This window comes from Sapajus apella, unplaced genomic scaffold (genome assembly GCF_009761245.1).
Source record: "Sapajus apella isolate SASKATOON/1434 unplaced genomic scaffold, GSC_monkey_1.0 scaffold50, whole genome shotgun sequence".
NCBI lineage: Eukaryota > Metazoa > Chordata > Mammalia > Primates > Cebidae > Sapajus > Sapajus apella.
In genome coordinates, this window is record NW_022436990.1 from 6,250,284 (window position 1) to 6,263,890 (window position 13,607).

The window sequence follows — 13,607 nt, forward strand, 5'->3', positions numbered from 1 at the left end:
GAGTTGGAGTTTTGCTCTTGTTACCCAGGCTGGAGTGCAATGGCACGATCTTGGCTCACCGAAACCTCCGCCTCCTGGGTTCAGGCAATTCTCCTGCCTCAGCCTCCTGAGTAGCTGGGATTACAGGCACGCGCCACCAGGCCCAGCTGATTTTTTGTATTTTTAGTAGAGACGGGGTTTCACCATGTTGACCAGGATGGTCTCGATCTCTTGACCTCGTGATCCACCCGCCTCGGCCTCCCAAAGTGCTGGGATTACAGGCGTGAGCCACCGCGCCCGGCCAAAATGTGTATTTTCTTGTTGCTTCCACCTGTTGGCACTAGTTCTACCACCTGGAAACAAAGAGAAAAGTGTAATATCTTTCTTTCATGTACACCTTTCAAAAGATCCATCACGTTCACCATATTTCTCCCTAAGATCATTCTTCTCCAAGTGAAGCAACTGTTGTTCTTCCTGTAACTGTTCTCTGTAGTGTGGGATTTCAAGTTCCTCTGTTGATCTGGGCACTCTGTTTTAAAAGCTTTACTTACTTGTTTCTATTTTTTTTTCCTCCAATAATCAGGCATAGTCTTCCAGATGAGGAACGATCAGTACAGAAAGAACAGAACTAATAACCTTTTTTATTGTAGATGTAGAACTTCTGTTCAAGAAAATTACATTTATCTTTTGGGAAGACCTATCTATGCTTAGTCACTCTTTTTGCCAAAAATTACATAGTGATTAATTTATAATGAAATTTAAATGAGAAAAAGTATTTAAATGTTATTAGCTTCTAGAAGAAATTCATGTTGACATGAGAATTTCAGGCATCAGTAGTTCAAATTGGAATGGAAAAGGGGTGGGAAAACTCATGAATTGCTATAGCTCTTCAAATCACGTATCTGCTTTACTTCCTATTCATAATGCTAGCACTATCCATTAAGTCAAAAATGGTGGGCAGACTAAGCCCATATCTGGGAATCCTTTGATCCCTTTCTTCCTCTTTATGAGATCCATAAGCTTAACAAATATTTGTGTCCTGGTTACACACACACACACACACACACACACACACACACAAAGGATTCTGATGTAAGAAACGCAAATATTTGTTAATTTGCCCTCAAGTTGCTCTGTAAGCCAGTGAACTGAGGCTGTGTAAGCCCATGAATTGAATAAATCAGGCAACTACTTTAGTCCTCTCACTGAAAGGTACTGTGTAAGCCATTGAATTGAGGGAGAACAAGAGGTTACCATGTTGGTTTGGGTGGCACAGTGGGTTCACCTGAATTGGTTCTCAACTTCTTGTTCCCAGAAGCACAGCTGGAAGTGAACCCAGTTTAAGGAAGTTGGAGTGAAGCTTGGGGGTCAGTCAGAGAAGCTGCAGCCCCATGTTAGATGGATATCCTAAATTAGGGACATGTTGAGCTCTGCCCTCATCTGTAGTCACTTATGGACTCATCAGGAAAAATGATTACTCAGAAAATAATGCATAATATTATCTTCTATTTATATATCTTAAGGTTTGAAATGAAGATATAGCATATACATGAAGATTCCAGGACAAAGGAATTTACAATTTTGAATTCTAAAATGTAATAAGAAATAAATGAGGACTTATTATAAATCTAATCATATGTCACTCTTTTTTTTTTTAAAAAAACATCTGACTATGTGACCATGGGCCCATGAACATTAGAAAAGAAAACTGGTCCATGCCTTGTGATTTTGCGTATCAGCAAAGGAGTCTGACATTTCTTCTGTTGGCAACACACAGTCCTATAGCCAACCCTCTTTGACCATATTCCACCCCCATTAAGGCAGCTTAAAAATTTTGACTAATTTAGGACAGGGCTAGAAGCCCTAATACCATACCCACAGAGCTTGTTAGCTCCCTTGTGTTAGTAAAGCTAAAACTGAAAGTTTCATCACCTTCTTAGCCTCAGAAAGGTACACTCTAATGGATTCAGGTATAATCCTAACTTCATTTGGTTACCACAAGGGAGGGGATGCAGGACTGTAGATAGCTTGAAGCTACCTGCCACACAACTGAGAAAATAAACTCAGAGTAAGGAGGGTCAGCTTCATCATTAAGGTACAACTAATGGTCATGTTTAGCAACTTACCTAAGGGGCTCCTGTCTCAGTATCATGTATTCATCTTCTGAATGTCATAATGCTAATAGACATAGAATTTATTTCTTTATTTTAGAATGAAAGGAAGACTTCATGATTGGTATGCTATGTTGAATAATCCAGAATGCTTTCGGATTAGTTGCTTTATCCAAACAAAGTCAGAAATACTTGTTTCCTAATTTCCTTACTCACAGAAAATCTTTTATTTCTCCAACAGGTTGTTTGGTTTTTACAAGGGAATTCTGCCACCTATCTTGGCTGAAACACCAAAAAGAGCAGTGAAGGTAAGCATTGCATGCGTTCCCACCAAGCAAAAGCACGGTGCAGTAACAGCTTCAGCACAACAAACTCTAAGACATTAAAATGAATTAAATATAAAGCACAAAAAATCTTAATGCAGAAATTATAGCATCATTTTTATTGTAATTAGACTTGGTCAGTCTCTCAAATATGTAGATCAATTTGTAGATTTTTTTAATCAGGTAAAAGCATTCCATTTTAATGGGGAAATTATTCAAAAAGCAACATGGTGAAGGAAATGCTAGTAAACCACAAAATAGCTTGGACCTTTCTTCAAAGCAACTCAGAAATTTTCCTTTGGAGAAATAATTATTAAAGAAAGAGAGAGGGAGGGAAGAGGGAAGAGGAGAGAAAGAAAAACCTTTCTCCCTAAATCATTCCCATTTTATTAACAGAGTAAACCAATATACTATATTTGTTTATATGTGATTCTCACATAGTGTATTTATTTGGCATGCCAACCTCATTTTACCCCCAGTCTCCTCTGTTAAAATTCTCTATTCTGGTTCTTACAAAAATTATTACTTCCAGTACCCTGATTTCCATTTACTTAACCACATGACTGTAGAGGTTTATATACTACTTGCTAGTTGAGTATCTGAAGAGGAACAGGGAGATCTGGCAGAACATGCAGGGGCAAAAGAACTCAATCTGACTACTGTCTTCTCTCAGACAAGAGTCCTGATCATAGAGACTCTGATAGTCATTGCTCCCTTCCCCCATACCACTGACATCACCAAATAAGGCTTTGTCCTTCCATAATAATGATAACCTAAAGACTTCCTTTCCAAGCAATATAAGGCTTTTTTTTTCACATACATTACTCAGTTTGTATTCCCAGTAGTCCTGAAAGGCAAGAGGGAACAGCTCATATACTTTTGCTAAGTAAGTTCAAGAGGGTGACTGGTTTGTAATTATGATAAAATCACCCACATATACACACAAACATCCAACCTTTATATTATGTCAAAATGGCAATTTAATAGGATTGAATTCAAGTCTAGAATTTGGAAAACAAAGCTTTAGAACATACTTTCTCTATAAATTTATCCTCTTTGTTGGTATAGGTTTTGAGATTTTATAATATCACTTCAATACAAATTTCATTATAAGGATCTGAAACACAGTAAAGAATCTGGAATAAGTTCACCAAAGTACACAAAAGAGCTGAATTGAATTATGAAATGGCTTTACTTGATAAAAGACTGCCCAAGTAAACAAACAGGGCAAAGTTCCTGTTCAAAAGGAAAGTTGCTTTATCTGCATGGAATGATATATTCATCTGTTCAGTGATTTACATGTGTAAACAAAGTAAATTACAATTAGAGCTTTTCCTGGAATATTTTCTCTTAATATTATATGTTGGAGACAATTTAAACTTTAAGGGGATTAAGACATCAACATTGAACAATTTTTTACAGGAAAAAAAAAGTTTAGCTTTATAAAATGGAGTTAGTCTCTATTTTACAAAAGCAATGCTCTCTGCCAGAACAATGGTTAACAGATGAACTTTCAGGCAACTGGATATGGTGTATATGTCCCAGACATCTTGTTTCAAGTAGATTTTACCTTAAAATTATTGAGACATATGGTAAGTATGTTGGCTTTTTAAGTATAACTTGGAGCTAAGTGTATCTTTGCCAGATGGATAGCCTAGTTTTTCCAACACAATTTGTGAAAACATTCATTTTATAGATATTTATCTTAGGATTTGTGAGGAAAGCAATCACCTGATTGTAACGATTTCATACATCATAAACTGCTTCATTGTATGTCATCAAAGTTTACTTCAGGAAAAAAAATATTCAGAGACTGTGGGGTATATCTGTGTGTGTGTGTGTGTGTGTGTGTGTGTGTGTGTGTGTGTGTGTGTGTGTTCTTTGGTACTGACACTTTAGTTAAAATCATTACCATAATCAGAAACAGACAATTTTAAGTTTTTGTGTACTTTATTCTTTGAAATAAGCTTATCATTAAAATAATAAGACTAACTGATGCTAAGTGAATGGAACTTCTCGTTTCACAAATTAGACAGAATTAGTATTATAGTTAGCAAAAGGAAATGAAGACTTGAGAGAGATCAACTGATCCCTCAGAGATGAGTGACACCATGGTTCAGGCTTCAGGGTCCAGTCTTGAGCTTCACACATGCAGAAATACCACCTTTCCCACGTTCAGTTTCTCAAGGACTGCCTTATGCTAACTAAATTCACAAGAGATTATAAACTGTGAAGCCTATTTGTTCACTGCAATATACTGATACCAATCATAGTATTTATACATAGTAGATTTCAGTTGATATTGGATGAATAAAAGAAACATATATAAAAAGAAACAGAAAGAAACAAAGAAATATATATAGAGAGAAAATTCCCACATCTACTGTTCAGAGTCTCTGGAGGGCCAAAACTTCCACTCCTGGTGGAGATAGGGTACCAGGGACCAGTATGAAATAACAGTTTTCAAGACACTGGACACCTCAGATGATGAAGGCTGGAAATACCTGAGAAATGGAAAACAAATGAGACGCACCCTGTGATGCCACAGCTTACTGCCTTGGGTTACTTTCCAGGCCCCGGGGCAGGGAGGGGAAACCAAGGCAGAGCCCAGGGGACTCCCTGGGTTGAGAAGGAGCTGAAAGGCAGGGGAGAGCAAGACAGCCAGAGTCCATAGGACAGAGTACCTGCACAAAGGAACAGGGAAGAGCAGACTGCACAAAGAGAGAACTCCTGAGGTCTGCAGAGGGACTCCCCAAGTGTTCAGCTGAGTATTGACCAGTGCATGCCTATGAGGAAACTACCAATGCCTGGGAAAGAACCGCCCAAAAGGCTTCAAGGGAACAGCACTCAGCAGTCACATGGGGCTGGGAATAGTGCCTGTTCCCACCAGCCAGACTGGAAAGCTTCAGCAGTCCCAGGGCATTGAGAGGAGTGCTCATATACTTAAGGCGTCTATGACTCCTTTGATAACCTAAGTGAAGTCAGAGAATAAAAACTAAGATTTTTCAACAGTCTCACTTGTGCCAGTCCTGTCAGGGAATCTTACTTAAATTATCTTATTTAATGATAACTCTAAAAGGTAACTTTTGTGTTCTTGAGAGTTAGAAAGGTTAAGCAACTTTCCTGTGCTTTCACAGCTAATTAGCATAACCTGGAATCAGCTCTAGGACTGCTCACTTCAAAATGCCAGCAAGGTGATTGTCAAAGTGGTGATGATGACCATCAAAAAAATGAAGAAAAATAAATTATTTTAAAAACCTAAGATTATAACACTTTTCCTTCCATGGTTAATGGTTACTAATGCATATTTCATCAAAAAAGTGGTGGTCCCTGGTGAGTACTATTTTAACACCAGGATAGTTTCAGGGCCTTTACAAGCCACTAGAATGTTAGCTCAAGTAGGCAGAGGTTTCTCTTTTTTACTGTTACATGTCCAGTACCTAGAATAGGAGGTCTCTAATAGTATTATTAAATGAGTGAATTAAATGAATCCTAGAAACTCTACATTAATAGTACATTTAAAAGACCATGGCACAAAAGTAGTTCCTGAGTATTGAAAAGAATCAAAATGTATCTGGTAGTAAAATGATTCTTGGGCTACCCAAACACTCATTAAAGCCATCTATAAGGAGCTACTTCTTCCTAACAGCAGAGTATTTTTTGCTCTGAAATCAGATTTTGCGTTCTTTCCCCATTTTACTGGGCTATAAAATAATAGAGTAGAAAATATTGGGGACCATATAATACCCATACCATTTTTGGAGTCTTGAGAATCAGCCTCTAGCAGGACCTAAAAACATGCCTTATCAGTGGTTTTGACAGCTTCTGAGTACCCAAGAGCAAAACATGTTCAAGCAGAGTTGTTGCTCAAAAAGTAGAATACAGAAAGAAAGAAGGGGAAAAATGTATTATATGAAGCAATTGATTAGATTTGCCTCCATTGAAATTTGTTTGCAGAGAAAGTTATACTAAACATCATCTACTGAAGAAACTAACAATACATTCATCTGATAAATCATCACCATCATCTTTATCACCATCAGTTTTGAAGGAAGGAATTATCAGCTCTCTTTCTTCATTCAGGTTGAAGACAGCCTTTTATGGCAGGGGATGATCTAGATAACCTCTTTGGGTTCTTCCCTAGTTTATCATGGCATCTTCATAATTATTTAGTGTTTTCAATTCCATGGAGCAGAGGGGATATGAATAGAATAGAAATGCAAGTTAAGGCTGAAAAGTGTATGTCTTTTTACAAGTGTGTTAGAAAATTGGGCTTTCACTGGGAAAGCAGTTCATAGAGAAAACATAGGAGACCAAAGACATCAGATTTCTAGGCCTGTAATGTTGAATCAGTGCCATAAGAGAGAAGTCTATTGATGTCTGGGGAAACTGAAAATGGTCATGGTAAATGGAAGTTGTATGGTTCATTTACTGCTCTAAAGGATTTCATCAGCTATTCTGTAGGTTATTATAACTGCATTTGAAACTGTGAATGTTAAAGAAAGATCCAATAGCAACTACCCGAGACAGGATTAAAAACTGTATTAGATAGTTTATCATTTTTTGAAATGCTGGTTAACATAATGATTTACTAAAGAAATTTGAGTCAATTAAAGAGTTTGTTGCAGGAAATTGTTATAAATCTGTGGGTTTGGTTTTGTTTCACAGTTTTTCACCTTTGAGCAGTACAAAAAATTGCTAGGATATGTGTCACTGTCACCAGCATTGGTAAGTGAGAGTATTTATTATACTTAAATGTGTGTGTTATTTCATGAAGCAAAATCTAGTAACAAAAACTCTTTTGATTCCCCAAGCCCAGGTACTAAAATATGAATTTGAGTTATTCAATGTTCAGCTACTTGTTGAAAGCCATCTTCCTAATAATTCACAATTTGGCTATTTTATAGCTCCCAGTGATGAATTTATGATAATAATGATATGTCTAGAAAGGTCCCATATGAGATATGGTCAAGAATATGAAATAAAGAGCATGTTTATCAAAGACTCTTTTTAAACCAAGACATGTATATGTTTACATACATACTGCACATACCTATATATGAAAAAGTCAATACGCCAAACGGGTCACTTTTCCAGCTTTTGCACCAGCTGTAGTAAATAGACTTCAGAGCCCTTGGGATAAAATCACTCTGTGGTTAGATGCAGACTGAAGGGCCTTTTATAAGAATGACTGTAAACAACTCAGCTAGGGAGAATTGTGATATTACAATGACATATCTCATTTATTACACAAAATTCACTTGATGCTTTGATCATTTACCTACACCATTCCTCTCCTTCTTGCTGACTTTGCTGCTTTTCACAGAAGTTAATTGTATTGACCAAATGGCTTCTACAAATGTGTGTGCAACAGGAGCCCCCGAGAGAGGAAATGCACTGATGTCTCCCTCCAAGTCTGCAAAACAAAGCAAAACAAAATCTGCATTCGCCCACCAATTGGCAGTGTACTCCAGCCTCAAGGAAAATGCCTTCGTTTACCTAATAAAATGGACAATATTTGAGAATATGCCAAATAGACTGTCCAAGAAGAAGTATCTATTATTTTTTAAAAATCATACATGCCCCTTTTCTAGGAAAGATCCTGTTAGGAAACCTAATAGCATCACTTTTTGTTATGACAAAGCAATGTCTCATCCAACTCTTGCCTATACAAGGTGGCTGGAAGCATGGCCTCCTAGAGAGGAGCAGTTACATCATGAATCTCAAAACTAGCTAAGATTTTTTTCTTTTAATTCTTCAGCAACAAATTTGGAAACAGCTTGGCGAAAAGAGGATTAAAACTTTCCTAGTGAGAAACAATAAAATATGGTCTCTAGGGGGCCAGCTGGCTGTTCTTGTGTCAAACATTTGTACCTTGTGAGAGACTATAGGTCTTTGGACTCTTGAGAATTGAAATAGAAAAGCATTTGGTCACTGAAGCTACCATAACCAAATGCATGCAAACTGTGTACAGTTCTCTTTTCTTGAACTCATTTATTTCACTGACTTTTTTTGATATGGCTAGACATTTAAACAGCTGTTAAATGTCCCCTGGTGCTCTCACATGAAAAGCCTAGGAGACTGGAAACCCAACAGTAAATGTAAGTTTCTGGAACAATCTACGTAACATGATCTCCTGATATCTGATCAATTCTTCTGACAAGGGACTGCTGAACACTAGTTCTGACAGCAAATGTAGCTAAGTTTTATAGAAGAACAAAAAAGGGAATTACTTGGAAGATTGCATATAGTAAGCAATAAAAACCTGGACATCTGGATTTTAGCTTTCCCAGTCAGAATAACTTGAGACTAGTATTTTTTTTTCCACTTTTGGCTTCCAAGATGGAAGTCTGAGATAAATGAATAAAATATTTGGTAAGTTATCCTATACAAATATGTTTAAAATTGTAATGAAGGGAGATGAAATGAAAACATCATCTGTGAGTCTCTCTTTCCTAGAATCTGTATGCAATTTCATTCTTCCTTTTATTATTATTATTATTATTATTATTTTGAGATGGAGTCTTAATCTGTTGCCCAGGCTGGAGTGCAGTGGCGTTTTCTTGGCTCACTGCAACCTCCACCTCCCAGGTTCAAGCTATTCTCCTGCCTCAGCCTCCCTAGTGGCTGGGATTACGGGCACCCACCACCACCAAGCCCGGCTAAATTTTGTATTTTTAGTAGAGACAAGGTTTCACCATGTTGGCCAGCTGATCTTGAACCCCTGACCTCAGGTGATCCACCCACCTTGGCCTCCCAAAGTGCTGAGATTACGGGCATGAGCCACCGCGTCCGGCCATTCTTCCTTTTTCTGTGTGCAACAAGAACCATGATGTTTACATGGCACTCTATGAAATGGCTTCACACATCATTTTGAGCCCTAAAATAACTTTATAAGCAGGAAAACTAGATATCATTATCTATTTTACAGATAAGAAAACTGTGGCTCATCAGAGATTCAGCAATTTATACAACAGAGCCACAGCTAGCACCAATGGCACCTTTGTGTGAATAATAAAAGGCGCCCTTTCTCCTGACTGATGTCTCTCCAGGGCTCCTCTTAGCAAATGAGGGGCAAGCTGGATTCCAGCCTCCACACATCCTTGGTTGGGCACCTTTGCCTATGCACAAGCTACTGTGTGTTACAGCTCTAGTCACACAGCCAATGAGTGCTAGAATTGGACCTAAACCCAGACCTCCTGTGTCTGGATCCTGCCTCTCTGCGTTTCTTTCTAAGATTATACAACATTCCTTTCTCCTTCTCCTCTCTTTTAGTCTCCTATTTAGAAGATATTAGCACCCATTAATAAGAGTTTTCTGTTATTTGCTCTTCATTGGTTTCATTCTTCTCTTGGTTGCCTAGAGTACTACCTCTGGTCCTGGAATGGGAGGTTCAGCACTAAATAATTACGTTTTTTCCAGCATCTGTTTTGAAAATTGGGGCTTTATTTCATTTTGTTTTTCTGTCTTGCGTGTGCATCTTTTAATTGTTGTGTTTATTTTTGATGCAGATTTTCTAGAAAACACACAAGCATTCTACCTAGAGGAAAATTCTAGAAAAATCGTTCTTTCCTATTGCAGAAATTCTTGACAGATAGCAAATAAGAACTTGACATACAGTCACCATTTAATAAGTTTTCTAGATTTTATTTGAGCCCTTCAGAATAACCTAGTCATTTCGTTGTCTTTCTTTTTTTTTTTTTTTTTTTTTTTAATTTGAGACAGGGTCTCACTCTGTCACTTAGGCTGGAGTTCAGTGGTTCCATCATAGCTCACTGCAGCCTTGAACTCTTAGGCTCAAGTGATAATCCCACCTCAGCTCCCGAGCAACTGGGACTGTGCCATTTCTGATCTAAGCTTTTAGGTTTAGAAGACTATGTCAATTACCTGTGTTTTTTAAAATAGGGAAAAGACAAATAAAAAATAAATTATGTTTGTTAATAGTCCAGAATAGTGGCTCTAAAAACATGACCATAGAGTTAAATGTTGCCAGCTATGTTGTTACCTGAATTTAACTTTTTAGAAACATTTTATTTGCGGTTCTGCTCCTTGAATTTCTTGTATGCCCAATAAAGAAATTTAAGTACATGTTTAAAAATGAAGCTCTCCTTTTACAATTCAAATTCTCTTAATTGTTGTATTTGCAGATGTTTTAGTATCCACCTTTAAATCAGTAAAACAAACTTGCTTTTTGTTAAAGGAAAAACTCGTTGTTGATGGGGCTTTGACATTTTATTTTGAAATTGTTAGGATGTGGTTTGTGGCTTCTGTAATTTCTTCTTCATGAATTGTCAGCATCTAATCAAGAACTAAAACTGTTTAGTAATGGTATATGGTGCATTTATGTAGGTTTCTCCATTCTCTTTATAACGTTCAGCTGCACAGTGTAATGAATAGGATGTTTAAACCTGTACACATGATAACTTGTTTTAAAGTACTGATTGATTTAATTTTTCTAGACATTCACCATTGCTGGATTGGGATCTGGACTAACAGAAGCCATCATAGTTAACCCTTTTGAGGTAGTAAAAGTTGGCTTGCAAGCAAATCGGAACACATTTGCAGAGGTAACCATTTAATGTTTTTCTATTGTTGATGGCATGTAAAAACTTTTTTTTAAAATTTTACTTTAGGTGCATACTATATCTGGCATTTCTCCCCATGTTATCCCTCCCCATCCTCCCCTCCCTCCCCACCCCCCGCTGTCTCTCCCCTACCCCCACCAACTGCCCCCAGTGTGTGATGCTCCTCTCCCTGAGTCCACGTGTTCTCGTTGTTCAACACCCACCTATAAGTGAGAACATACAGTGTTTGGCTTTCTGTTCTTCTAAAACTTTTTATTTTTGAGACAGAGTTTCATACCTGTTGCCCAGACTAGAGTGCAATGGTGCCATCTCAGCTCACCACAACCTCCACCTCCCGAGTCCAGGTGATTCTCCTGCCTCAGCCTCCCGAATAGCTGGGATTACAGGCATGCATCACCACACCTGGCTAATTTTGTATTTTTAGCAGAGACAGGTTTCTCCATGGGTTGGTAAGGCTGGTCCCAACCTCCTGACCTCAGGTGATCTGACTGCCTCAGCCTCCCAAAGTGCTGGGATTACAGGTGTGAGCCACCGTGCTCAGCCATAAAAACTTATTTTTAAGTATGGATGTGAAACAATGGACCCAACTTTTATCCACTTATTAAAGCCATAGTAAATCATTGTTAAGGAAATAGGGTAAGAAAAAGTCAAATATCTCCTGCAAGTAAAGTGTTAACAAAAATGCACTGAGATCTAATGGACAAACACTTGTTTATTCATTTTTTATTTTAGAGCTCTATCGTAATCTGAAATGACTTATTTAGAAATATTTTCCCAGCTGCTGACAACACTTCTTTCACATTGCACTAGAATGGACTATAGCTAAACCACTGAGGTGATAACATTATTTTGCTTTTTAAAAAATGACCTCACTCCTTTCCCTACTACACCCACCACCTGCCCTGAAAGATTCAGATAATCTCTCAAACTTGTCTTTTGGTTAAATCCAAAGGAGCAAGTTACTAAGCCTGTTAAGACGTCACCACGGGGACAATGATGGGTCTTGACATTTCATCATTGGCACATGACGTCTGTGCAGACAGCATTCCTTGGTGTGTGCTGCCTTCGCTTCCTTCTAGTTACCTAATAATTCCCTTTCAACTGCCAAGGTCCAGCTGCTCTTGTTTTATTCTTTTGGGTGCCAGGCACAAAGTAGGGGGAAAACAAGGGAATTGGCATTCCAGATCCCTTCTTAGCATTTCAATTTAATTCCACAACTGGGTAGCATGTGGTAGAAATTGGTTTGGAGTATCTGCTGACCTGGACCTTTCTGTAGAAAGTTCCCCTGCCTACTGCTTAAGCAGCTGCTAATGGGTGGAGAGTCCCTCACTCCCACCCCACTTCCTGCCGGCTGATGCTGCCTGAGAGCTTCCTGGCAGCTTCTCAGGCAGGGACATGGGGAAGGAAGAGGGGTCCTACTCACCTTTAGCTGCCAAGACCTGGGGGGACAGGGTTGGGCTGTTATAGCAGATGGTATCTACTCATATAAAGTCAATCCTAATTCAGGGGTAATTTTTTTTTTTTTTTACTTTTAAAAAGATTATCTTAAATACAATGATATATAGCACTTTATAAAAAGTTGAAAATCTCTGTATTCTAGTTTCTTTTCTCTTTATTCTTTCTGGAATAAAGGAAAAAGATTGTGAGGAATAGGGGGAGGGGAAAGGAAACATGTTTTAAATGTCTTATCAATATGGACCATTTAAAATAGTTCCAATGGTATCTGCTTAAGGCAAACTTGGTTTGTTAGACTGGGAGAATTACCAGCTAGAAGAAAATTGCAGAGACTCCTGTCCAGTGTTCCATCTTATCGCTTGGGAAGCTTGACTTGAAGCAGCAGTGAGTAGGCAAAGGAATAAACAGGACTTCAGTTGCAGTTCTCTAACTAGGCAGCATGTAACCACAAGGACTCAAATGGGACAGAGCATCAAAAGGCACTCACAGGAATGAAAATCATGAGTTACCAGGGCACCTTGGCTCATGCTAATGTTCTTTTTCTCTCCTTTGCCTTCAAGGAGGTTCTGCACTGAGTTCAAGTAAGAGCTGCTAATGTTTTCAATCTGCTAATGACTTGCTAGAACACAATAAACACCTGTCCTGCCCAACAAAAGAATGTGCTGCATGTGTACATGCCACCAGTTCATCACTTACACAAATGCAGTCTATGTAAATCATGTATATTTAGCCATTTTTTAAAGCGGGGGCCGGGGGGTAGCAGGAGCTTGTTTGGGGTCATTTCTTTTGCATTATCACTGAACTGGACATTATCAGGTGTTTACTTAGAATTAAATCTATTAGATGCATTATAAGATATTTTTAAAGTTACTTTAGTTAGAATTTAGCAAAGTAGTGATTACATAGATCACCTGCATCAGCATTTATTTACAGCAACTAGCAGAATTCAGTAGCTGAAATGAGGTGGTGTTTTGATGCGGCACTTTATGGGCAACGTTGATCAAATTGAAGCAGTAGGTGCTTTTACTCAACAGGCAGAAATATATATGTATTTCTTAAATATGTATGTATAAGTGCACTAAAAATCTGGACTCTAGAGCAGCAGTGCTGCCTAATAGAAATATGTGAGCCACATTTTTAGTAGCTACATTTAA

General features: G+C 38.1%; 1 protein-coding gene across 6 annotated transcripts in view; it reads left to right on the plus strand.

Moving 5' to 3' along the window:
- Nucleotides 1-13,607, plus strand: part of SLC25A21 (solute carrier family 25 member 21) — a 503,455-nt gene that overhangs the window by 448,097 nt on the left and 41,751 nt on the right. For all 6 annotated transcript variants that reach the window (XM_032242677.1, XM_032242681.1, XM_032242678.1 and 3 more), the window contains exons 4-6: nt 2,332-2,398; nt 7,082-7,141; nt 10,873-10,980. In XM_032242677.1, coding sequence (XP_032098568.1) covers nt 2,332-2,398; nt 7,082-7,141; nt 10,873-10,980 — 235 coding nt within the window. The remainder of the gene's footprint in view (nt 1-2,331; nt 2,399-7,081; nt 7,142-10,872; nt 10,981-13,607) is intronic.